General features: G+C 41.4%; 1 protein-coding gene across 1 annotated transcript in view; it reads left to right on the top strand.

The window, feature by feature from the left end:
* Window positions 1-26,053, top strand: part of nkd1 (NKD inhibitor of WNT signaling pathway 1) — a 32,259-nt gene extending 6,206 nt beyond the window's left edge. Inside the window, exons 4-10 of the mRNA XM_031746573.2 lie at window positions 12,962-13,019; window positions 17,464-17,567; window positions 17,693-17,788; window positions 19,420-19,567; window positions 20,425-20,506; window positions 20,957-21,084; window positions 21,852-26,053. Coding sequence (XP_031602433.1) covers window positions 12,962-13,019; window positions 17,464-17,567; window positions 17,693-17,788; window positions 19,420-19,567; window positions 20,425-20,506; window positions 20,957-21,084; window positions 21,852-22,384 — 1,149 coding nt within the window. The 3' untranslated portion in view covers window positions 22,385-26,053. The remainder of the gene's footprint in view (window positions 1-12,961; window positions 13,020-17,463; window positions 17,568-17,692; window positions 17,789-19,419; window positions 19,568-20,424; window positions 20,507-20,956; window positions 21,085-21,851) is intronic.
* Window positions 26,054-26,435: the final 382 nt, after the last annotated feature.

The following is a 26,435-nucleotide window of genomic DNA, read 5'->3' as shown; positions in this document are numbered from 1 at the left end:
CTGAATAATTTGACTGAGCACTCAAAGTGACTCTCATATAGGACAAGATCAACATCTGCATAAAACTGCGATCAAGCTGTCATGAGTGTGTAGTGAACATCCACACTTGTGGGCCATGAAATGCAGAAGCACTCACTGATATACATACACACACTATCCATGTGTTTATCCTGTTATGTGAATCTATTTATCACAGCTAATAGAGTCTCAGTGTGATTCTCTTCCGCATCTTTGTCTTACAAACTGGACCTAGGGAAATGCCACTGATGGAGTTCACAGCTTCCATGAACCCTGCTGGTGTATTTATCCTCCTTGTGTTTGTGCTCTTTGGTGACCAGGGCTCTAAGGCCACCTGAGGTGGAGGGAATGGAGGAAGTGGGTTTAGGTAAACAGAGGTGGGAGAGCATTGTGCCTCTCACTGACAGAGGTTCCAGGGCTCTTCAGCTTTTCCTGTGGCGCCAGGGATGGAGGAGGTCTGGATTGTCTGTTAGGGGATGTTTTTAGTGGAAGGAAAGTTAAACAGAAGATCAACCCTGCTGAAAGGAAAGCTGTCCACCCCCGGTGTGTTTATTCTCCACAGGTGCCAAAATCCAAGGAGGACCTCACCCTGTAGGCACTGAATGGAGAAGATCAGCCCTCTGCTCCCCAAAGAGCCATTTACCCTGTCTTTCAAACTCACAACTTCTTCACTTAACTTTTTCATAGCAACAGAAATGTCCTACTCACATGTAAAAAAAACATTCTTAAATGTAGGATTTGTACGTCTTTAGGGACTGTAGTCTAATTTTAAAGCTCTTTAGACTTACAACATGGTGTGAAATGTAAATATAGGTTTGGCTGTGGGTTTATGAGAGATGATTTGCCAGTCTTATTACCATAGGTGTGTATTTAGAGTGTTAAAGTGTCCTATTTTTTACCATCAAATATTTCCTCTTCATTTAGACAACTTTATATTTGGAACCCAATTCAAACAACATTAAATTAAATCCCCTTCTGTCTAAATTGAAACCTACATTTGTGTATATTACTCTGATCTTCTCATTGTCATTATTCATAAAGGATGTTAATGCTTCCTGTATGCTATTTATGGCAATTACGATTCTGACACAATGCAGCTGGTCTATTAAAACAATAGGAATTTTATTTTTAATTTTATCTATGTTTTAATATGAACAATGTTAGTAGAATTTGGAAGCAGTTTGCATTTGTGTAACTACTCCACTGCAAGTTGATTATGGTGAGCAGTGACACAAGCCACTAATTCCAGTCAGCTATGAATAGAAACGTGCGTCTGGCACCAGCACGCTTGTATATAGTAGTTGAAGTGTCTATTTCTGCTGCTATGTTTACTTGCTAAGTTGAAACACTCTCTGTAATTACAGAGATTATAAGTCCACAGTTAAAAGGTCAGATGTGAGGGATGTTTTGAGGTGGTGGCTTGTGGCTGGCAAGATGGCTGCTCCAAACATGCGCGTGTGTGTGTGAGTGCATGGGCATGAGTGTGCACAGGCAGAAAGGAAGAATTTGGCCACCTTGGTGTTGAGGTCAGTCCCATCTGGTCAGCATGCACACGTTAGAGGTTTTCATAACTGCCACCTACCACGTGGAGTCCCACTGTTTATTACAGTGACAAGGTTTAGTATTTGGCTTTGAATAGATGCACCAGCAACTGTCATTTGGAGAGATTTGATTACAAAGATCAGATTTTATGGCATTTAATCTACAGGTTGTTTTCTTGTGTGTGGTGGCTGGATTGAGCCCAGAATGCAGTCCTAAAAGAGATCTTACAAAACTAGCTTAGTAGATGAGATATTTGGTGCGTGCCAGCTTTTAATCTAACACGTAGTATATCCAATAATGAAAAATTGCTCAAAAAGAGTCCTTTCTTAAAACATTACAAACTTACATACAAATTATGATTTTATTCAGAAAATGTAAGATTTTAAAACATTGTGGAAACATCATCATCATCATGCATTTTATGCTATTTTGGAGCAAAAACTTTAAACTGTAGCCACTGGCATGTGAAGTTACTGGGGTGGATCTTCTCATTTGTCTTTGGTAAAAGGCTGAAGTGCCTGTCACTGTCTTGCTGCCCTCGAGGTAGACTTCTTGACTAAAACCCTTTTCCTCCCACACTTTGCAGTACTTGAGACTGGCGTCTGAAGCCACCGAGACGACTGAAGGACTGTCTCTCCTCAAAGAGAGCTTTGACTAATTACTAAGACCCTCTAGACACAATGTAACACATTGAGTCTTGCACTCAGACACGGAAGCAAGAGTGTTTCCAAGCATTTGTCTTAAATATATAATCCATCCTATTTTGCAGTAATGACTGACACATGGCTGTTCATTTGGCAAATACCATATTCTGTTAAAATGCACAACCTGGTTCTCCTGGAGAGCTACTAAAAGTAAACTAGCTAACCTAGAATGGTGTCTGAAATAACGTGTTAGTTAAAAATTTGATGGACACAGAAAGACCTTCACATTGGTGCTTTCCTCCACCGTACTTAACCTCAATCATACAGATCTTCACATCACTAGATTTGCCAGTCTTACATGATGAGAATCTCTGTCAGTGTACAACTCTTAGCTCTAGTGCAACACAATAACTATTGAGATATTTACACGTCAGTAGGTAAGCCCTTAAGTCAGATCAGTAAATAAAACAAAATAAAACAAAACAAGAAAAACCACTACCTCCACCAGATGATGACCTATGCCAGTGCCCATATACTCAGAAGCTGCTTCAGCCTAGCAATGAAGTTGTTCTTTATACAAGTGTTGCTGAAGTTTTGACCTCTTCTTTACACCTTGGAAGTAGTTGTGCCAGTATATTTGGCAAATTACCCAACCATAGTGCATGCATGCACTCTGTAACTCCAGAAGAACTGCTCTGCCCTTTTTGCCAAGAAAGGTTCAAAATGGAACAGATTTCATGAGATATCTAACCACATAAGCTTTTAGGGATGAGGTGTGTCATTTTGTGCAAGACACCCTCTCTTCTCTTTTAATCTGCTCCTATTCTCTTTTCCCTATTCTTTGGAACTGGGCTTGGCTCTGAATTCAGAGGGCCATAATGTTGTGATTTGTTACTTTTGGCAGATGGGAACCACCTGTAAATCAAGGCCAAGCGACAGGCCGTCTCCATTCTCTTCCAAACTGTAGCTTTCACTTGAGAATTGAAGTTCCCAAAGTGCAGTTCATTGGCTGGATGAGAACATGTTATAAGGATTAACCTCTTGCTCAGATTCCCATTTAACTCTCTTGACTCCCAAAGAAAATGCAAAATAAAAACCTTGCTTTCTGTTCACATGTAATCTTTATGTCTGTCTGTAACTGTTTTCTATGAACTCTGTTAACTAGAAGTTCAACTGTAGACAGCTCAGTAAAAGAAGACGCAGAATGACTACGGTTAACATGTTGGAGTGGTAACTGCTGTAAAGCATGTGTGGTAATAGTTTTGTTTACAGCTTTGGCAAAGTATATCTAATCCTGGCAGAGCTGGCTCTGTTATTTTTTTAATACTATTTTGTCTTCAGTATCTCAAATAGAGTTTGAGCAAAGTAAGAAAAGTTTCCTAGATGAAGCCCAATAATTCTTCCGTTGTAGGAAATGAAACAAACGTGATGAGTTGTCTAAATTGCTGTAGGGGCGATCATGCCGTTAGACTCTTGATCTTGACACCATGCTTACCCCCTCTCCTCCTCTCTGGCAAGATGTGGCTTTGATAAACACTGTGATAAATGTTAATTGCAGTGGTTACATATTTTTCAAAAGCTAATAAAGGTTGTTACCTCAAGTAACACGCAGGGTTTACTGCCCGAGGGGCTGGCTGAGTTGTAAAAGCTTATCTTTGCAGGTGTAAAAGTTTTGTAAATGGGTCATTAAAGTGTTGGCCAACTTCACACATAGAACACAAAAAAAGCGAGAGGGGGAGGGAGATTACTTTGGATCAGCATGTTTCTGAAGCATAGAGATGAGGGCTGTAAATCTCTGCTAATATTCCACTGAGCCTTTCAGGAGGCAGCCTTTGATGTGGGTGAGGTAATGTGACCAGCAGTGTTTGCAATGTTAATCTGACGTGGAGAAATGACTGGTGGCTGTGCACTATCGCTCCACAAAGGAAAGGCATCCAATCGCTGCCCTTGATGCTGGTGTAAAAAACAAAAACAAAAAAGCAATAACAACAAATGAATTTGAAGAGAAAGCCAACACGTGTGCAAAATTTGCACTTTCACCGCACAGACACGTGGCTTTCCAAACTCTTATTCAGCAATGTCAGAGGGTTCATTTACTCATACATATAATTTAATTTAACATACAACACACACCATATGCAAGGATTTTTTTTTTTAGCCTGGTGTGTGTGGGTGTATGTTTGTGTGTGGAGAATCTCTCCATGACCTGTGTTGTGAACTGGAGTTAACACGGTAAGCCCTCCGGCATGTGCAGCCTCCTCAAACCCTTCCAGCTTTGTGTATTGCTGACCATGCACACTTTAATCATAGAGCTGCTTCCTCCAACCTGCCTGGTGATGGATCCAAACTCTGTGGCTATAATTTCCTTCCTGGGGTGCAGGAAGAGAGGTGGGTGTGCCGTGACTGAGGGGGTGTCAGGCATGGGGCTGCCGAGTCTGCAGAGAGTGTGTATGTCTTTGAAGCTCCCTCTGAGACGTCAAATTACACGTTAGCCCTCTTTAGTCGACAAAGTTTAAGAAGGTGCAATTGCTCAATTATTCTTTAGGTTTGTTATCCACTCAACTTAAGTGTTGCACTTTCTGTAGAGGGGGTGAAAAATCAACGCAGACAAAGTGGTTGAGACGAAGGAGAGGAAACACTTTTTCACATTGTCTAATCTGATTATAAGCCTTCTGCTGTGTTTTTGTTTCTCACTAAACTGGTAACAGTGTTGGTCAGCTGTGTAGTATGTTTACTATACAGTACGTCTAGCATACGCTAGATGTACCGTAAGGTGCTTCAGATTAAAAGCATCCACCAGATAGCAGTTATTTTGTGAAAGGGTGCATGTGAAAGGCTCAGCATCAAAAGATTTGCAGACTGTGACCCCTTGGAAAGGCATTGAGTTTCTTATCAAAGGCATAAAATTGCATTGTAAAACAGAGCAGATATGACTTCCTTTTGGCATTGCAGAGTACTCATGAAATGTGTTTTACGCATTTGTTCAGAGTGCTGTAGTGCTCTGAAATTTTAGACAGCCTAAGCATCTGTTCTACTGGAGTGATTTCAGTAAACTACTTCGTCATATCACGATAAGCCTGGTAGTCTCTTTGTAAAAACAAAAAAACAGATTTATCATGTTTGGCTGGAGAGAAATGCAGAGACATTAATTTGCCATGGCTCTCAGGCTGTAGGTGGTTTAAAAATTGGCCCCATCTTCCTACCCTTCATAAATGGGACCGTCTCACGTCAGCTTTGCTATGCTATATGATTATCTGAGATCTTTATTTCATGTGTGAAAACTGATCCCCTTTGAAGCCTCACTCAGAGGCAGTGCATTGCTTCACTACCTCACATCAACACCCTCTATCTTGGCTCCATCTCAGAGCGTCATGTTTTACTGCTATGTGGTGTTTTGAATGAGGCTGTTTAATGTTGCTGGAAGGTGAGGAGCACTCCAGCATAAAGAGCTGAAAAAGAAGCCTGAATCCAGGTCTAAACTGTTTTTTGATGATGATTGGTGGTCCATTTTTTTCTCTTCAGCGGCACCACCATGACGCTTAGCATACATTGCAGGATAGGTTCTGCTCCAGATTCCAAGAGGTGTGTAGCTCAGTCCTTTGAAATTGCCTCACTTTACTTTTTAGGATGGTGAGGGGGGGATGGGTATTTCCTCTCTTGAGGTAACACTACACCTATAAGCTAATTTGCAGCTCTAAAACTAATAAGATTTTTTTGTGGTTGTTTTACTCTTGGTTTTCAGCACTGGGGCTGTGTGTGTGTGCTTTGGAGCTTCGGAAAAATCCCCATGCTATACAGCTGTTTTCTCCATTAGTAATTCATGAACTTTCCTAATGGCTTCAGTCCAGGTTAGTCGGAATCAGTCAAAATCATTCCGGTTGCCAAGTGGACTAGATTTATGGAAATAAGTATAAATATATGGTGACAACTTCAGTGTGTCTTCACATACCTGGTATGAGGACGCGCAAGTCATATGTTTGTATTCTATGATACGGCCTGTGAATTAACATATATAAATGCAAATATTGAACATGTTGTGGTTATAACGAATCTTTTACAAGTGAGAGTAATCACTTCTCACTTCCTGCAGTACTCTTTTTCACCCCCTCCAGTGCCTGGTGGCTTTTATGTAAGTGTGTGTCAGTGACCTCAGCCCTCCCGTGTTTGAAAGACTCAGGGGAAGCAGCCATACTTGGAGAAGCATCGCTGCTATTTCCACTTTTTGCCTGTCTTGCCTGTTTGGCTAAATGGCTGTCTGTGTGCATTGCTCGCCACTTCAAGTCTGCACCGTTGCTCAGAACTGTGCAGCTCTGAAGGTGTTTTCTTGGAACGGAGGGAGGGCAGAGAGGAGGCACCAGGCCGCAGTTCTAATGAGATTTTTCCTGGGTTTTGATGGAGTGCCAGTAGTGCTGCCATTGCTCTAGAGGCCTGACTCCACTGAGCCCTGGCGCGCGATCAGGGAGAGCTGTCGTCAGCCGCATAAATTGTCAGCCTGTGTGGTGGGTCATGAAGGCAGACAGCATAGAGTCCAAGAAGCCTTGTGGGACTTTCCCCACAATCACATACAAGTACATATTACTTGCACTTTAATGTACACTTTTGCTTCAAACACAGACTTGCAGAAAAAGTGGCCCAGTGGGGTCCATGTCTGCAGTGCCCGTGTAAGAATGACACTAGAGGCAACTTTCTAACTTAACTCTGCAAGTTCTGTGCTGACATGTGCTCACCTTTTGACTTTCGCTGTCTCCTTGCTCTATCCAGGGAGGCAAGACCAAATCCATTCAGTTACTGCAAAAATGATTGAAAACAACACGGAAAAACAGAATATGAGGCAAAAAAAGAGTTTGTATGATTGTAACAAGTTAGAAAGTCAATATTTGATATGACCACCGTTGTTATTATTTTGAACTCAGACAAGTTTTCTTCTAAATTCTTTAAGTGGTCTTCTGGAATATGTTTACAGGCTTCTTGAAAGACATTCAAAGCTCTTCTTTGGATGTGGCTGCCTATTCCTTCATTTTCTGTCAAGATGATTGCGCACTACATCAATAATGTTGAGGTCCAGGCTCTGGGGAGGCCAATCCATGAGTGATAGTGTTCCACTGTGTGTTTCTCTATCCAGGTATGCTTTTACTGCCAGTGCAGTAAAAGCATATCTGGATATGCCTTTACTGCCTTGATATATGTTTGGGATTAGTCTCATGCTGAAAAATAAAACTGTTGCCAGTCAGACTTCCCGATGATTTTGCATGGTGGATATGAATCTGGTGGTACAGAACCTCCAGTAGGTATTTTAAGACCTTTTATCCGGGTTAGGCTGGATAAAAGGTCTGCCCAGACATCACGCGCTGCATTAGGGACTTATCTGATTATTTCAGGAATCAAATAAGGGATCCTTTGACTCATTTATTTTTTTTTAATTTTCAGGTAGTGGTCAGGTGACCATGGGGATGGCTTCAAAAGGAAGATCCCTCACCTGCTTTCTACTCAGATATCGTTCCTTTCACGTCAGGAACTCCGATACCTTCTGATCTTCAGCCTTCGTTTGCCTCCGTTGGTTCCATCACTGCTGTCTCTCATTTCACTCTGACGTCCTGGTCCGTTCGTAACGCAGATTCCTTTCCAAATCCGCCTTTAGCGCTCCGGGTGTTACTAAAGTAAACTGTGTGCCCCTTCCTACCCATTGTCAGGTCTTTGCCACGTTTGGGTCTAGCCAAAACACAATCCATGTGTCTCACCCCGCACTGACATTAATCTCAGAAAATATTATTTTAACTGCCAACAAAGCTAACGTTTTAGTACCGTGAGGTTGTCTACCCGAAGCAAGATGAAAATAATGTGGAAAATGTGTTTATAGGACTGTGGCATTTTTATTTAATTTCCTTCAGAATGCGCTACAACAAATTATTTAGAATTAAATTGGCTTCGTATCAGGTTGGGCTTTGACAAATATATCCATATTAGCTTTGATTCTGTCTCATGCACACTGCTATAAAAACTTTAAACAGTCTTTAGCCTGCCAGCTCCATTGTACAAAGATGTCTGATTGCATCTGTGTGGGAACTGTCTGGTGAACTCACAGGGAGCTAGTGGTTTCATGTGTGTTGCCTCCTGCGAAGGCTACCCAGGCAGCTTTGTTTACAACAGACTTAAGCACTGTTTGCAGTATATGAAGCCGAGTACACATCACAGCTGAACAGAAGGTGCTGCTGAATCAAGTGCTGTCTTCGTGGTAAGTTGTAAGGTAGTTGAGGTACATTGCTATGAAGTTACTAAACAGTGACCTCATCATTTTCCCTTTAGTTAACACATAAATATTGGAAATTTCTATCAGTCATCCTTTTTTTGTAGCTTGCTACCTTTGAACTTGGACTTTGCCATCTTACATATATTGCCAATTTAAATAAAATAGCGTGACGTTAACCTGTTTTTACCATTGACCCTCTCTCTCTTATATTGTAATTTAACAGCCAGAATCACAAAATAAGTAGTAAAATATAAAACATCTTTGATAAAGAGTTAAACATGAACAAGCAGGTGTGTAAACCTGCCGTCTATGTCTAGACTGTCTAAACACACATTTTCTGACTAATAGGTTTTGGAAGGTTGAAATCTTTTCAACACAGTTTTAGCTCCAGATAATATTTTATTTTTAGTTTGCTTTATACTAATGTAACCTTAATCAATGAAACAGCTGATGTTAATTTGGCGTTCCTTTCTTTAACATCTTACAGCTGACATTTTTGTTAATAAATAAAACATATTAAGGAGAGTTAAAGTAGTAACACTGTATATGATGTTAGCACAGTAAATATTATTAAACATTTCATCCGTCTTTGGCACTTCCAAATCCATATTTATAAAGTGTACCGTTGATGAGGTTTTCAAAACTGTTCCAATGGCCAAACTAAACAGGCCTTCAGACCAGCGAGCAATGTAGATGGGATGTTGTAATGGGACCGGCACACTGTGTTCTGTGTTACAGTCCAGTAATAAATCACTTTCTGGTGAAGGGGATTGAACAACTTTAAAGCACACAGGATTCACACGTGTACGCTTGTACTAAAACGCTTGAAGAAGCTCTGAAAGAACGGGCTGCTATTGAAAGCGAAATGCTTTATGCTCTGGTTTCCACAGAACATTTAACATCATGTCAGGAAATTGTTTTAGCTGGTCCCAAGTCGAGAAGAAAAATGCTTGTTTGTGCCCTGGAGGCTGCAGTTTGGGCTGAATCCCACAGAGACACTGGGAAGTAACTCCATGATTGAGTTTTCATAAAACCGCCTCAATGAGAAACAGGAGTGCAAACACCTAACGCTGTAACACCTATTGTGTAACAGAGTCAGATCAACAGTGCGTCAGTGTGGATTTTATGGCACTATGGAGGTTTAAATTTTGTCTAAGCTGAGGTTGTGCTACTGTAGATGAGAGGGGTGAAAGGGCTTCTTCTCTTTGAAGCGCTCTGTCACAGTGACCTCTGCCCTCTGAATTTACAAGAGTCCCATAGAAGCCCATTACTGCCTCATTTCTTGTCCAAATAAGATTGATGGCTCTGTTGTGGTTACTGTTTTACACGCATTTTCAAGATTATTGCGGACACGCACCGTGTGTGAATTTAATGAGACACGGTCTTCTCGTTTGATAGCCCTGAGCATTCAGACTCATTACGTGTTTGTAAATGTTGCATCAGTCGAGCCTCGTCTCCACTCATTAGTTCAGAAATACATTTCAAGAGGATGACCAGCATCGCAGTTTAGGGCAAATCCATGTTGAGCTTTTTCATTTCAAATCCAACCAGCACGAATGAGTTCAAACTTTTATTTTCTGTGGTTTTGAAAAATGTGACTTTTATATTTAAGATCAACTATAGCTGGTAGTATGTGGTTTTAATTGTATTTTTTTATTTATTTATTGTGTGCAAATGAGTATTTGTTGTTTCTATTTCAGGTGTTTTTTGGTGGAGTTTTTGACTCGTATTGCATCTAGAATTGGGTGACAAAGTAACAAAAAAGGACATTTGTCTAGCTGAAAAGAAAAGATAACTAGAAACAATCATCTTTTATTTGGAATGACATAACGGTTGTGTTGAGGACGTTAAACAGGCTCCATTTCCAGCTCCACCTTTTTTCCTTCAATTATTCAGAATAATCTTGGCTATCTCATATTGGCCGTTTGTGAATTCCCTCAGCTCACTCTCTCCATTTTAAGGCCACCCTCTCATAAAGCCAACTTTCTTCTAATTGGCCGCCTGTTGCAAACAGAAGGTTTAAACAGCAGGTGGGTGGGGCTTTGGTTGTTACATCCATAGCAGTATGTTTGAGATGACCTTATAAAGACTGAAGAGCAGAGTCTACTGAGGTTTTGGCTTGTGAGAATTAGTTGTACATATGCTGACCTCATTATTTGGAAACTTTGACTCCATATTATATAAATAGGTCACATAAAACGCACAGATAATCCAAGAATCTTAGTTTTGCAGTAAAAATCTTCCCTTTTCTGTTGCTAAACAAAAAAGATTTGCTTTATTGTTCTTGTGACCGATTGAGTGGTGGGAAACCTTGAAGCAAACAATGTTTATTTTTAGAACTAAATGGCATTTTGGTGATTTGATCCATCATTGCCAAAGAGAGAAGTTATGCTTCAAGGCAAAGTACTTCTGTAATTCAGATTTAACCTTTATATCTTTATACTTGACAGCTTTACAACATGAAGTTTTTAATTAGACTGTCAAAAATAATCATTGACATGCTACATGGAAAAGGGAAATGCACATAAGAGGAGAAAGAAGGTTGTTCTGTTCTAGTTTTAAAATTATTTCTGTTTGGTCTTTTGGTATTTTCACATCTATTTGTGGTTAGAGAGTTTTGATCAGGGGAGAAGGCGAATGTGTTTGGATCTGCTTGTGTGTAGATGTGTGTATGTGAAATTATAAAAAAAAGAAAAAAAATCCTGGGATATTTTCTTCTTAACACTGACCAGAGCAAATCCCAGAGAGTAACCCCAGCATGCTAATAATATAGCTCCCATCCATCACCACAGACAACAACCAATTAGTACATTCCTCTTCCCCCTTTTTCTCATGTTCTTGGCTAACCCCTCAATAATTCTGGATCATTCATCAAAAAACTGAAACACATTCAAGATGCTGTTTGTGTGCATGCGTGAGGGTCTGTTTTTTGGTGCGTAAGGAATTAAAGGAATGTTTGTTGTGGATTGATTTTGTTTTTCTGGGGTTAAGTGACTGTGACAGTGTCTGTAAACCATCTGAATGGGTTCGCGCACATCAACAGGCTCACTCCTTTGTGGCTTTTTCACTATCTGAGTTTAAAAATGAGGTGGAATTATGTATACTGATATAAAAAGAGAAGTCAATACTTTATCTAGTAATCATGCAATGTTATTCTGTATTATTTTAGCAGTTTAGTAGTGAGATATGTGTACTGTGGAAGGGAGTCTCTGTGACGGGGGAAAGTAGTGATTAACCTAACTCAGGCTGAATAATTTTCTTTAAAACAAGAGACTTTGTATAAGAAATTAAAACTTCCACTAGTAAACACTAGTATTATCAGACCTATAATGATACTTTATTTAAGATAACTGCAGCTTACTAGAACATTTACTGGAAATCCCAGGGATAAGTAACCTCAAAATCAAATTCGTATAATTTTCCTCTGGCTGATTCTCCTGTGAATCAGCCAGGTGTGAGTTGCCCAGTTTTGCAGACATCTTCTGTAGAGAAGGGTCATGAAGCCAAGTTGGAATGTGTGTTGACCTATTCATACCAATAACAAACAGATTTTTCCCAGGTCTCTGCTTTGGGTTAGTCTATCAGCCCTAGTCCTGTGGTTGGCTGTTTTCTCTTCCTCAGGCCACCCACAGTGTTGTAACCTAGCCAGTAGTAGACTGAGGAGAGTAGGATCAGCCAATTTGACCCTTTACTACACTGAAGTACTCAGAAATCTGCTCTCACCCTGTAACACACCTGTCTTTCTCACATTTATGATCACAGAAGGCACAATAAACATGCACGTTTTTTAATAAAGTTTGTTAACAGTTGTCTGGGTTAATCATCGCCAGTGATAAGTCTGCTTTTTAACACATTTTGTGTTTTAACAATCGAGCAGATTTTCTTTTGCAGGAGTTTATGTGCAATGAAAAACATTCATGCATTTATATGCATTTGTCAGCCTGTGAGTAATGGTTTTCAGCTGAATGAATGTGTTGCCACATAGATACCTGAGCCAGACTTTTCCATAGTAAAATCTAAGGATCACATGTCCCTCCCGCCTCTGTGGTATGCACTAACATTTTGAGCTTCCAGAAGAGGGATCCCAGGTGAAAATGTCCCAGGATAAAAAGAAATCCCCAAGCCTACTGCTGTAGTGAGAGTCTGACACTGAAATAGCCAATCCTCTGTCTCAGAACCCGCTGCAGGGTCAGTGGTAGTAATTTAAAAATTTCTTTCATAGTCTCAAATCTGACTGCCAGTCTTTTGCTTAGTTTGTTTCAGTCCTGCAATTACCAACCTCTTAAACTTTCCGCTGCTGTTTAAGCTCAGCGCACACTTGTCAAACTTTGTTCATATATAGATATATAAAAGCTGTAATTTCGATTCGGCCATGTCACTCTGCGTTGAAAAGCAGTGGTGTGGATTTGCATCGTTAAAGATGTTTGTTTTTATGTGACAAAAATATGACGACTTTTGCTTTATGTGACTTAAAACAATGATCTATGCGTCTTTTTCTTTCTCTGCTCAGGACTCCATGGATGAAGCATGTGCTGAGGGGATTGGTAATGAACACTATCGTTTAGAAGGTAGGTCACTCCCAATCTTTTTCCTCTCTGTGGTGAAATTAGTTGGAGTACTGTTTGAGTTCAATGGAAAAAAAACCCTATCCCCAAAACACTATTTGGAATTGAACTTCAGGTATTTGTGTGGCTCTTTGATCCAGTGCTTCATCCCTTCCTCCTCTGCTCCACGCCCATTCTCTAAGCCCCAGCAATGTGCTGATGAAGTCCCTTTTACTTTCCCTCCTGCCTTTTCACCTCCTCCATCTCTCATCCGCCCCTCCCCAGCGGTGCACTGCAAAGTGCCTCCATTCCCCCATGTTTTTTCCCTGATGTGATGTGATCCTGGATTAAGAGCTCTGGGAGGAGAAAGTCTCTCCCTCCCATTTAAAGACACGATTGGACGTGAGGTGCAGGCAAAAATGTAGGGTCGAACGAGACCAAGCCAGAATCTGGAGGCATGTCAGAAAATTCCGTTTTACTTCAGTTTCACTTCAGTGGATAATAGCAGAGAGACTAGAGATAATGTGACTGATAAATGGAGTTTGAAATGATTTTTAGCGATTGGGCTAAACTGTGTATGGGCCAAGCCTGTCCTCCCTTCAAGACAGATGTTGCTAATTAGACTATGCTGCTCTCTTCATTCACTTTGATTAATAGCCACAGTTCAAGACAGCTTAATAAAAGAGTTCATAGTTTATGTGTGAATATCTACGTAGTACTGACCTCTAAAAAATGTTGTTTTTGTTTGAGAAACAGAGCAGTTACAGATCTTACTTAGATCTCAGGTTGGGCAAAGCTGATTATAACTTGAATTGTTAAAATATTTCTATAGGCATTTGATATGTTCATGTTGTCTTTTTTCAGTCTGGAATAAATTGACCTTTTGTACACATTAAAAGACACTACTAGGTCCCTAATGCAAGTAGCTGTGGAGGTTTTATAGCATTAACTCCATTTAGTTTGATCAGATCCAGTATGTATAAATTTCACAAAGATGAATACAGATAAAATGGGAACAGAGAGAGAAGAAATGACAGCACAAACAACAAAGAGAAATGGCTTCTTTTGTCTGAAGGAAGTAAGTTAAAGAAAACTTGCAGCAAAAATTGAGAAGAGGAAAAAAAGCTCAGTGATGAAATTAGCTTAAGGATTATTTACATCTGTTCTGCTAGGATTCAAGAAAACCTACCGTTGCAAACTTTTTAATATACTCCTTAACCTTTTGTTAAAAAAGAGAAACAATCCTTTCCATCATCACCTCCTTTCACATCTGGCTCACGTGTGGGATACAAAGCGATTACAGCTGGTCACAAAACTGCTGGACTATTACACGCCTTTTTTATCAGTAGGTGAGTGTTTGAGTCGAAGCTGGAGAAGAAGTTACCTTTCAATACAAGAAGCATCCCATCCAGGCCTTCCTGAAATCACCCTGGTTCTGCCTGTACATATAGGGGAGGGGGTGGGGGGCTGCTATGTGTAATACAGTATTTTAGCTAAGCCGACTGAGTGTGATTGCTCACAGTGTGTGGCAGCTTTCCCAACCTGCCTGTGACTCTCTCTGTGTGTGTGTGCGTAACGCGTATGCATGCACAAGTGTAACGCAGTTACTGGAACGGCCTTGGCATGGAGGGTGCCAGACTCGACTGCCCTCATCTTGCCCCTCAGATCTGATGTGCAGCCAATCCCTTAGCGGCAGCTTCACTCATAAAGAGTGGGCTTATGTCTGTGATTGGGAAGGGGTCAGAGGGGGGAGGAGGGTGATAGCAGATTACTGTTACTCCTCCCGGCATTTCATTAGCCGCGAGATAAGCATCTCACCACCATATTGAGCCTGCTTCGGAACAGATTTGCCTTCGCACACAATGTTCCCTTTGAGCACCTCAGATGATCAAACAGCAGGACCCCAAATGCTGCTTCTCTCCAAAAAGTTGGTAAAAGCTCCCTGGGATGATGCCTTTCATTTCTGGCATTTTCCCCTACCCAGGGATGAGACAGGTCTGCTTTGATCTGCTTTGGATCAGGAGGAAAGAAATTGGGCTGTTGTGTCTGCTCTGTTGGCGAGCAAACAAACAGTGTTTCAGATTTGACTTGGCTTAATTAATTAGTGATTCTGTTTTACAGCCGGTCTGATCCTCTTCCAGAAGGTTTGAGAATGGAACTTCAAAGTGTGGTGGGAGGGGTTTGGGGAGGGTGGGGGAGAGGGGTGTGGCTTTATGGGTGGATACAGCCTTCGTGGCTGTGATTGGATGATGGGGATGGTGGGGGAGGAAACCGAAATGACCAGAGGTGAAACATACTAGGGGTTACGGCTGAATACATCTGTGAGAATAAGGTAATGATGTGTCTGGGTAATTCATAGTTGTAAATATCCTGACAGATACACCTCCCGAATCTCAGTTACATGCTGTTTGTGTCTGTGGCCTCGTGTTCTAAACAAATGCTTGATTTCAAAGCATAGAAAAAAATTTTGGTTGCATCCGGGCTAACACCCAACACTGAAAGTTAGACTTTGAACTGAACAGCGACAGTTGAACCTTGTAATATAGTAAAAAAACAAAAAACTCCTTCCTCAACTTTGACCTCATGTTTAAAGGCACTTCCACTTTACTCATTTCAAAGTCAAGGTTTATGAATTTGTGTTTCTTTAGATGCCAAAACATACAAAGAGTGGTTAACATAACTCTTTGATCATTTAAATACTCTACTGGTGAATTTCAGAGCTTTTATGTATCCCAGAAAAGGCGCTTGATAATACAGGGTTAAATGAAACTAAACAAGTTGTTGGAGACATTTAACATCATCATACCAAATGAGATTAGAGATTAGTGGTGGTGGTGATGCTGACGTTGTCATGTTGTTTCTTCATAAGCTAATAATGCATTGTGACTTTTGGTGATTGCATATAATGTCACAACTGTCACAGCTGAATTAGATTGAGGAGAATATGTTTAAGATCATAAACAAATTTTCTCCAGTAAACCAAAAATCTTTGAAAAATCTCAATGGATTTTTTTACCAGGTAACCATGGCGATGCTTTCTTCCTGGTTGGCCTACAAAAACACATCATCCCTGAAGCACTCTATACAGACATTTGTGCCAACTGATTCATCAAAAGGCAGAGTCATGGAGCCAGTGCAGATGCATTCACATCAGTGGTAGATTTGCTTTCACACACAGTGTTCACTTTGAGCACCTCTGATCAAACAGCAGGACATAGCCTTACCTGTGCTCACTGATTTGAGGTTGAAAGAAAGTTTAGGTCTCGTGGTTTGTATTAGCACAGCACTGTTACTTTGAACCCTGTCCAGGTGACTCTGTGTTCACTAAAGAATAGTACAGTGAAGAGGTGAATAACGATGTCAGATTAATTGGTAAAATGTATGCGACAGATTAGCATTTTCCACAGACTGTCTAACTGTGAGCCTGGATGGTGATGTACGGTATATATCTTTCCAATAAAATGGTGAGCTCTGCTGCACTGAGCTGGGCTCGGGGGCCTCTTGGAGACCTTCAGCTCTTTCACTTTCACCATTTATATTCAAATGCTGGTTGCCATATTCTATCATGTTTTAGGCATGTTATGCCATTCAGTTTCATGTTTAACATCCCCTCTCAGGGTGAACCCACTGAGATGATATGCAGTATATTGTAGCTAACAGCTTAAAACTATTACTATGTGTGTGGATGATGGAAGAGCTTTTGCCACTAGAGAATTAGGGCTGTCACAGTTTCAACGTTTCATCTTCCAGCCTTGATTTTATTGTTTTGATTCTGTAGTACTTCTGCTCAATGGAATGATGAAGTAATGAACTCTTTGCCTAACTAACTGCAGAAAAATACAAAAGTGTATTTTCAGTTTCTGGTAGAGGCTCCTTTAAATGTGTTTTAAAAAACAAGAATCACATCCTTGTTTTTTTATCACTGTAGGGACTTGACCCCACACTGTCACAGATCAGTTTGCTCTGATTGCTAACATGAAATGTTCCAAAAAGCATTTTTGAACTGTGAGAACCAAACTGTGCTTTGATTTTCTGCAGCCTTTGAGCATGATCACAAACAGTGTAAATAAAACCTACAAGTTCAGTGCATCTCAGCAGCCCAGTGAAATCCTAAAAAAACACAACCAAACAAAAAAAACCCAACCTAATTTGCAAGTTGTTCCTAAGCTCATCAAAGTGCTGTTCTGCTTGCAAAATATATAACTGGGATCAAATAAATAAAAATACAATTTCATGATAAAAACTGTAAGGCAAAAACGGTTAAGAGTTTGGCTGTGTTTTTACATCCAGGAGCGCTTGAATGGGTGACATGTCTTAATTGTGGCTGCCAAACTCGGAAGTCAGAGCTTACAAGGCGCACTTGATTGCGACTACATATCCTCAGGTTGTGGCTGCACCCGATGCTGCCATCCTCAGGCTCTCTCTTTTATCTTTGTGTGCGTGTGTGTCTGTGTGTGTGCCATTGCAGTGGCTTTACCCCCGGAGAAGACAGACAGCTGCTGTGTGGAGGAGAAGATGCAGGAGAGGGACAGCCAATCTCCCGCAGGGCCACAGAAACAGCTCCAGTTTGAAGTGAGTGTCAACACAAAACAGGACGTTTATTACTTCCCCCTCTGGATGAAACTAGGGCAATAGCAGGACACACAAATACACACTCACACACTGTATGTTACTGATTCAGTGCTGGGCTGTTTCAGGAGTTGGAGTGCGCTGTGTCTGTGGAGGAGGATAACAGGCAGGAGTGGACCTTCACCCTCTACGACTTTGACAACAGCGGCAAAGTAACGCGAGAGGTAATCGTCTGCTTCAGTGGAAAAGCCTTTAATTGCTTAATGAATAAATAAAAGAAGACGTGATAATAAGACAGTGAATACATCCAAATAACTGCCAAAAACATGCACTAAATTTAAATTGAAATCCTTAAAACGTGAAATCCGTATTTGTTTATTCTCCTTCATGTTTCACACATTAAAGAGATTTGCACAGAAAAAGCCTGGCCGGCAGTTTGCTTATCCTGAATCATGTCCCACCTTAGGTTGGAATCAAAATCAATAACTTCCCTGTTCACTTCTTTTTGGTATCACCACACCCGAAAGGGAAGCGTGGATAGAAAAAGCCTCTAACCCAGTCTTACTTGTAAGAACTGAATCCAGCAAAGTCTATGTGTTTCCGCTCCTGTGAGGCACCTTGTGGCTTGCGTCTGCCTGGTACAGATCTGAGAGAACATCCAGAAAGGCCCGTGTTTTTTGAGAACAACTTGAAACAGCGCAAAGAGACTGGAGCTGTCCTCTGTGTGGTTGGCTGTGCAGCTTTTTTGGCATTGCCTGTGGCTCCACGGCTCATGAGACAGCGGCTTGGAGGGGGGAAAGAAAAGCTTTCTTCTCCAGCTCTCTCTCTCTCTCTTCTTTTGTAATCCATTCACACAAATACAAAGAAAAGGAAACCCAAAAATGACACGGGAAGCTTTTATTTTATTTTAATTGAAATTTTTTACATTTTGTCTGTGTCTGAAACCAGTATGTGGAACTGATCCCTGTAGAATTTATAATAGTCCTTTTTATGAGTCATAGTGGTATAGTGAGTAAAAATCATGCTTTTGCAGTCTTGTGTGGTTCTGTCTTGATTCTTAGCAGTTATAGTGAAACTCTGTTTACTTCCTAAAGACATCTGCGATGCAGCACATGATACGATTCTGGACATTTTACTTCTATACCTAGGAAAGGATTCATCATAGTTTCCGATACTTAAGCGGGAGTCATTAGTTCAGTGCAAAATATACCGATTAACGAGCCACAAGAGCTAGCACTGTGTTACAATGTGTGGTCACTCGGCTTACTGCTCTGTGAACATTTTTAATTTTACAGCATTGACAACAAAAGTTATTAATTTGTATTAACAGTTTTAGCTTTTCCACTTTTCAGCATAGTATTTATCTGATCCTTGTTTGTATGTGTTACTATGCCTAGACGTTGCCGCTACTGTAGATGTATCTTCAACAAATTTAGCAAATATAGAAAGTGCGGCGCTCACAGCTTAATACAACTCATATCAGGCCTGACAGGCTTCCGTGCCACTGACAAGACATTTGTTTTTATGAATTTATAACTTGTCTTTACACCCAACTTGATCGCTTCACTTGGAAAGCAAAAGTAACTGATGTCAGTTTCTCTGTTCAGTGTTGTCTAAGACACTTCTGTAAATTCTTCGCTAGCATGATATTTATTATGCATGGTCTAAATGCTTAAAGCTTAAGATTCTTGGATTCAGAGTGTCGGCATCAGAATACTCTCCCATGTTCCATTTCTCTTGAAAATTTGTATTTGTACCAGTGTGACTAAGAATCTGCAAGATTGAACATTTAATTAATGAAAGATTTAAAAAACCCTCTCGAATTTAACAAATTCTCATCTTCTGTTTCCTGCAGGATATCACCAGCCTGCTGCACACCATCTACGAGGTTGTAGACGCTTCAGTCAACCATTCTCCTGGCAGCAGCAAGACATTACGTGTCAAGCTCTCTGTGGCTCCTGACTCCAGCCAGCGGTGGAGGAGCTGCACGCAGGGTGCCACAGGTAAAGCTCGCATTAACGCGGTGGGTGGGAGCAGCGGAGAAGAGAGGGCATTTCGGGGTCCCCCTTGTGTTGCATGCTGTCAGCTCATCCAGACATGTGTTTGTTGTCATGCAGAAAGGCGGCTTCTTCAGGCCTGTCAGCGCTTTGTTCCTTGCAGTTTCGGCGTCGCTCCATCTCTCCCACTCAATGGGGTTCATTTTTAATGATGGGGGGAGTGACAGAGCCAAGAGAGAGCCCCCTCCCTCAGCGCCTTCAAATACTCTGAAAGAAACCTTAAGAGATGTGCTGAGTCCTTTTGATAACCACAGCCATTTTTCTTTTCTCCAAAGTTCCCTTTTTTCCCCCCTGCTCCCCCTCTCTTCGTCCCCCCTTCTCAGAGCTGCTGGGAAAATATAGCTGCGTTCAACTTAACTTTTCTCACTGACGACTTGGTAAACAAGTCGTCAGGGAGAAATATCTCAAAAAGTATATATTCCTGTGTGTTTGCGTCCTATTGTTTCAGCTATAAATATCTGTCAAGAGATTGAGGCAGAGCATGCTTTGAAAAGATTGCTGGTTGACTTCATGCTAATTTCAAACCGCATCAGATCTCACGTCCTTAATAAACTATTTCTGAAGTCTGCATGTTTTTTTTTTATTCCACGCCTTATAAAAGACTAGGAGTTGAAAATAGAATAAATGAAGCACTGTTGTTTTTCCTTTTCTATAGATCTTCAAAGTAAAACCCCAAAACAAAGGTTGCTTTCTTCTGAGGCTTGTGTGACTGTTGTCGTTCGTGCTTGCGTGCGTGTGTGTGCGTGTGGTAGCTCTGTGTTGCTCTCTTTGATAATAGCCTCCTGTCTTTCACACATACTCAGACTTACCCCACCCAAGAGAGAAAAATGACAAGTGCATTGAAGACCCCAAGAGTGCAGAGAAGAAGTCTCGAGCACTCCTAAGGTAAACCCATCTCTCTTGTACGTGTCTCGGTGTCTGCTGGTTGTAGTGTATACAGTTGTATATGAAGAAATAGCATATTAAGTCTTGTGCCACTGATTTTTTAATCTAAAAGTAGAGACATTCCTACAAAACACATCTAGGGGCAGAGTTTGTTTTAGGAGGACTTCTTACATGGGTTCTGTAATATTCCTTTACTCTCTAATTAGCTGTGCCCAGTGCATTGCAATGAGGAAGAATAAACAGCAGAGACACTTCACTCTCTGTGCTGTTCAAGTACTCCCAGTTGACATTCAAACCAGTGATTTTCCTATCACAATCTCACTTCTCTAACAATTACCGTGCCACAGCCTGATCATAAGGAACACTTGTTTTACTTTCTCCAAACATTACCATAGTGAACCTCAGTGGCCCAAACTGCTACCTAATGAGCGGTGCCGCTTGTGTCCACAGGCGCCACCACAGTGACCACCACACCCAGCCTGGCTGCCAGCGCCACTGTGTGGATGAGAACCTGGAACGCAGGAACCACTACTTGGACCTGGCAGGCATCGAAAACTACACGTCCCGCTTCGGAGCCGGTGAGTGGACAGGGGCCAGTGGAAGGGGAGGGGAGGGAGAAATGCAGACGGTGGCCCTTTGAAGCTGCATCCAGGGGCCCTCATTACTGCGGCACCTGCTTGGAGCCATTAGACGGAACTACCAGCCCACTGCGCTCCTCGCCAGTACAAACATCTGGGCTCAGGCAAGCACAATACATCAAGTGTTCAAGGCTAAAGCCCATCAACAGAGTGGGCTGTTGTTAAGTGAAGTATTAGGCGTAATGAGCAACAGCCTTGATCTGATGGTTAGTGATGACATGTGATTATTTTAATGTTAGCTCTGTCAGGAAAGTGCTAACAGAGATCTGCTCTCTGTCAAGTTGTTTCAGGGTTATCTGCATGGAGAAAGAACCTGACACGTGGCTGCCAGAATCCTACTGTCAAACCTTAAGTCAAAATTTATTAGAAAGCTGGTCACACAGCATTTTTTACACTGTGGTTCACTTTACTTTTATCAAATTCTTCTTTTGCCATTTGCCATTGTTAAGATAGCAGAGTTGGAATAGATGGGAAATTTGGGTAAAGAGAGCAGGGGAATGAGATGCCACAGACTGGGAAGTTATACCATTCTCTGCCACACAATATGCTTTCTAAGCACTCGGTCGTTGAGTTGCTCCAGTTTCTCTGATTTTTTATTACTGAGTTTAAAGGGCCTGTTTCACTTTGAATGTCAGTTCTGTGACCCTATCATAGTTTTTAGTTGTTTGCAGTTGTTTAAAATAAACATTTTTGTCTCTCCTTCACAGCCCCTGCTGCAGAGATGACTAAAGCAGAGCCTCAGGCCAGGTCATCTAACCAGACTCGTTCTCGCTCCCATGAACCAGAAAACGGTCACTCCCATTCCCATCACCGCCGCTTACAGACTGTTGTGGACACCGTTGCTCCAGACAACCTCCACTCTGCCCGGCCGCGAGGCCAAGACTCAGGGAAACATGCCCTCCGTTCTCCAAAGACACACAGCCGTACACCTCCTGCGCAGATCAATGGCAGAGTCATGAGGAGCCGAGGTATTCCCCCTCCTCCAGCTCTACCCAGTCAGACTCCTCCTCATCAGTCTACAGCTCCGTACCGCAAACACAAGCAACGGTCCAAAGAGAGCCAGGGCTACCGAGCCTTAGGCCCTCTGCCAGCACCTGGGCCAGTGGTGGAGAAGGAGCAGGTGAGGGACCTACCTAGCGTGCTGCTCTATGAGGGGGGTCTGGCACAAGTTGTGCAGCGGCATGAGCATCACCATCACCATGAACACCATCACCACTACCACCATTTTTACCAGTCCTGAATTTCCATCCTGCCTGGAACAGCTCAGCACTCCTGTAAGGCCACAAAACCCATCCCGGTCAGCAGACACAGAGTGCAGGCTGCTCCCTCCTAAGATTCTGGGCAGTTACCCATGCAGTGGCATGCTGATAGACATTGAGGTGGAGAGGAGGATCATGGGACAGGTGCACATGCTGACATGTTGTTAATCAGTATTATTAAAGAGGTTGCCAAACATGGAGAAGGTTGGGTATGCAGCAGGAGGCCACAGTACAGTAATATAAGACTAAGGAGCTTGAGGGTGGGGGGTTGAGAGGAAGCAAAGAGGAGCTGCTCACTTGTTGCTCTTGCCCTGGTTCTCTGCTCCTCTACTGGATGAACTGTACAACTCCAAACCAGCACCACAATCCTTCCAGACCACTAAGCCAAAAGGTTTTCAAGGAAAAGAGGGACAAGAGGAAGAGTGACATTAAGATGAAAACATATGAAGGAATTTAAGTGATTGCAGAGCAGGGCGCAGTGTGTGTGTGTGTGTGTGTGAGAGCGAAATTTTGTGTGAATGCGTGGGTAAACAAAGGTCTGCGTGTGTGTGTCTGAGTGTCACAACACTGGTGTCTGCTGAAAACCACTTGAAGTGCACTCGTTTGTGTGTGAGTATTTAATGTAGGCTGTAGAGATGATTATGAAGATTCTGATTTAAGCATACAACGCCCCGTCAGCAAAAATGGGAAAGAAAATGTTGAAATGTTCTAAAGTGAAAAAGAAGAGCGATCCTAAATCCGCTGCTACCTCTAATTTTATCCTAATTGTTGTTGTAAAGGTGACTTTGACTAAGTATTCAGAGGTTATTTTCAATGTACTTAAACATTTTTGTCACAATCTGCAGTACTGAAATGTCGAATAGCTCCTTACATTTATTAACTAACATTTTCTGTACATAAAGTAAATATTGTTGTCAATTTTATAAGCTTTATTGATAATGTGATATCTTTGTATTCACTATCTGAAGCTCTGTGTTTTCCTTCACAACTGCATTTTTATTAAGACCACTAGCAGCCTCATTTTTTCTATTAAACTCTGTTAGTGATCCAGCGTCACACACTCCTTCACACTGACTTTCAACTCTCACCCAAATGTAACCTGTAATTATGGCAAGTGACTAAAATCCCAACCCTCAACAGTGCTGTTCAGAAGCTCGTACTCATGACACAAGCAAAACTGAGTTGCCAGTGTTTTTAAAATTTTATCTTGTTTTATGTTATGTCTTGTGATTTTTTCAGACGGCAGTTAGCTTTTAGAATATATCTGGTGTAAAGATCTCGATGCACTCCAAGAAGCTCTTTCTTTATTTAAATATTCAAAATGTTAGAGATAAATCACATAGTGGCATGTTTGCATAAATTGAAACCTTGTTACCAGCATGAGGTGGGTGTGTTCATTCATCACTGTGCAGTGTGGCCTTTAACAAGACTTTTTTGCAGTTTATTATTTATGCAGCAAAAATGCTTTGCTGAGCATGCATGTAATATTTCCGAAGTATTGTGTTTTAGCTATTAGCAGAGACACATATTCACACTTCCAGAATTTGTCCACAGTTTTGCGCACTCTGGTTTTCTGTCTCCAAGTCTAGTTCTTTCCCCAATTGGTAGCAGCTTTGTCATCCTTACCCAGGGTCACACGGCTTCTCCTTCTGTTTCCATGGCATCTTCCTGTCCCTCAGCTGTCAGCAGGTCTTTCACCGTGCCGCCATGTGGCCTCAGCGCTCAGCCAACAAGGCTCTGTTTGTGGTGCTCTTTCAGCTGTCTCATTCCTCTGGTGCTGGATAACACAGGGCCCTGCAGTCTCAACTGGAGCCATAACTCACCGCTCACTGCTGCTGTCCTGCCAGCACCGGGGACTGTCTATTCATATTGTCCCCGGATGCCCGAGGGGACTAGCATCACCATACCTGTGCCATCTCAGCTCTGACAGAAGCAGTGAACTACTAGCTGCTGGTATGAGGGTGTTGATTTCCTTAATTCTAGGTAAGCACTTTTCAGTGTCACACTGAAAAATGTTTGCCTCTGTGCAGCTGTAGTTTTCTGTGTTTAAGTGCCTTGTGCAAAGGAAATCTACTCCATTCAGAGGAAGTGAGTTTTCACCATATGGCTTTTGCAAATCAGGCTTCAGGGCTCATAATTGTCCACACTGTATCCACTTGAAGTACACTGAAAGGATTGTGTTTGATTGTCTTAGTTTGTTGTAAGGGTGTGTGTGTGATTGTAATACACAGGAATGCAGCGTATGCCAGTCTTGCCCTTAGCCCTGTGTTGTTGCCTCACAGCTGTAGCCTGTCTTCAGCAGAGGCACCGGTCAGGCGGGCCATCTCGTGGGACCTGGTGGCAATGACGGCCTCATTTTCAGGCGGGGGTCACAGCTGTGCTCCATGCCTTAGCTTCCTCACCTCTTACTGTTTTTCCCAGATAAAAAGTCACTTTTACTGGAGCCCTCTCAACACTGTAGGTTTGTAGATACTAGTTTCCAAATACGAGTGTGAAAATGGTTCTCCTGTGGTAATGGACTGTGAGCAGGCGACTGTAGGGTGGTCTAATTTGTCATGGTGGACGAGGGCTTCTGAAGGAATTTGAGTCAGACCCAAAGCCAGGTTGGAGTTTTTAAATTTCTTTTAACCCAGAGAGTGTTTGACTGAACACACAGAGCTCTCCCTTCATTTGAATGTTTTTAATGCCCTGATTCACATTCATAGACTAACCTTCACTAAAAACCTCAAATGTTCTTGATAGCGTGTGCCTCAACAGCATTTGTTAAGGGTTGGGAAAGCAATTGCTTTTCTGGTTTGTTGAGCAGACTTTCTTAGAGGGAGCGTACCTCAACTTCTAAGAAAACCTTGTGTTCTCACAACCTCCCTCTCTAACCAGCACTGTTGCTATCTCTATTGTTTCTTGGTTTCTTGTATCACACCAAGGTAACAGAGTTATATTTTGTGAGGAAGAAAACTCAGATTTTTTTGTTGTTGTTGTTGTTTTTTGTTTTTTTTTAGCAGCCAAGTCCTCAGCTGTTCCTCAAAATCTAACAAAATGTATTTTTTATTGCTCTGTTTGGCAGATTGTTATGTGGGCATGAGTGTAACATGAATTTCAATGTATGAATGCCGCTTCTCAGACATAACATTTTAATCTGCGTCACACAAACTGCTTTTGATGCACCCACTTTGATCCTGTTGAACTGTCAGTATTCTGAGTCACAGTAGTATCTAATGCACCAGTAATTTGCTTTATAAGATTTATGTATCATCATTGTTTTTAACCTGATGTATATATTGGACTGCAGAAAGGTTAAACCAGCATCATATAGAAAGATAGGGTTTATTTATAGTTAAATAACTATCAAGCTATTTCACTTTCCTGGTGTCCCATAGTATCCACAGTGACCGTCCCACATATCTGGAAGGAAATCTGTCTCTTCACCCACAGAGATATACACTTTCACTTGCTGTTTGCTGTAAACCTGTTTAGCTCTAGCTGTCTTCTCCCATCTTCCATGGTCATCTAATGTTTTTTTTTTCCATTTTCATGACATTTAGTTCATATTAGATTGTATTTGATTAATTGCTTTATTTATTTGATAGCAGATCTGTGCCAAGGGAAAATACCCTTTTATTAAAGTATGAACCTGTTCCTATTAAACTGCATGACTTCTGGAGTTACTTAAGAATATTTTCTGTTTAATGTTTTTAAAATTATGCACAGGACAGTATGGAAAGCTGTGTCAATTTCCTCTTTTTTTGACTACATGTCAGATTCCGTTGAAACTATACCAATGTCTTCATTAAGTAGTCATTAAGCACTCATAAAAACTTAACACTTTGTCTTATGTACACTTTGTGCATTGAAATGTAAGAAACCAGTTGGGATGTATAGATATGTTTTTTTTGTTTGTTCTTTTTCTCAGTGTATATAGATTGCTACTACTCTTCCTCCTCCATAGTGATACACAATTTCTGTAGACTGTAAAAACTGTAGATTGTATCTATATCCCTATAGATACAATCTACATAACTGTGTACCTCCTAG

The sequence above is a fragment of the Oreochromis aureus genome, linkage group 1, assembly GCF_013358895.1.
Source record: "Oreochromis aureus strain Israel breed Guangdong linkage group 1, ZZ_aureus, whole genome shotgun sequence".
NCBI classification, from domain to species: domain Eukaryota; kingdom Metazoa; phylum Chordata; class Actinopteri; order Cichliformes; family Cichlidae; genus Oreochromis; species Oreochromis aureus.
The sequence above is the reverse complement of the archived record's forward strand: the minus strand, read 5'-3'. Positions and strand labels throughout refer to the sequence as shown.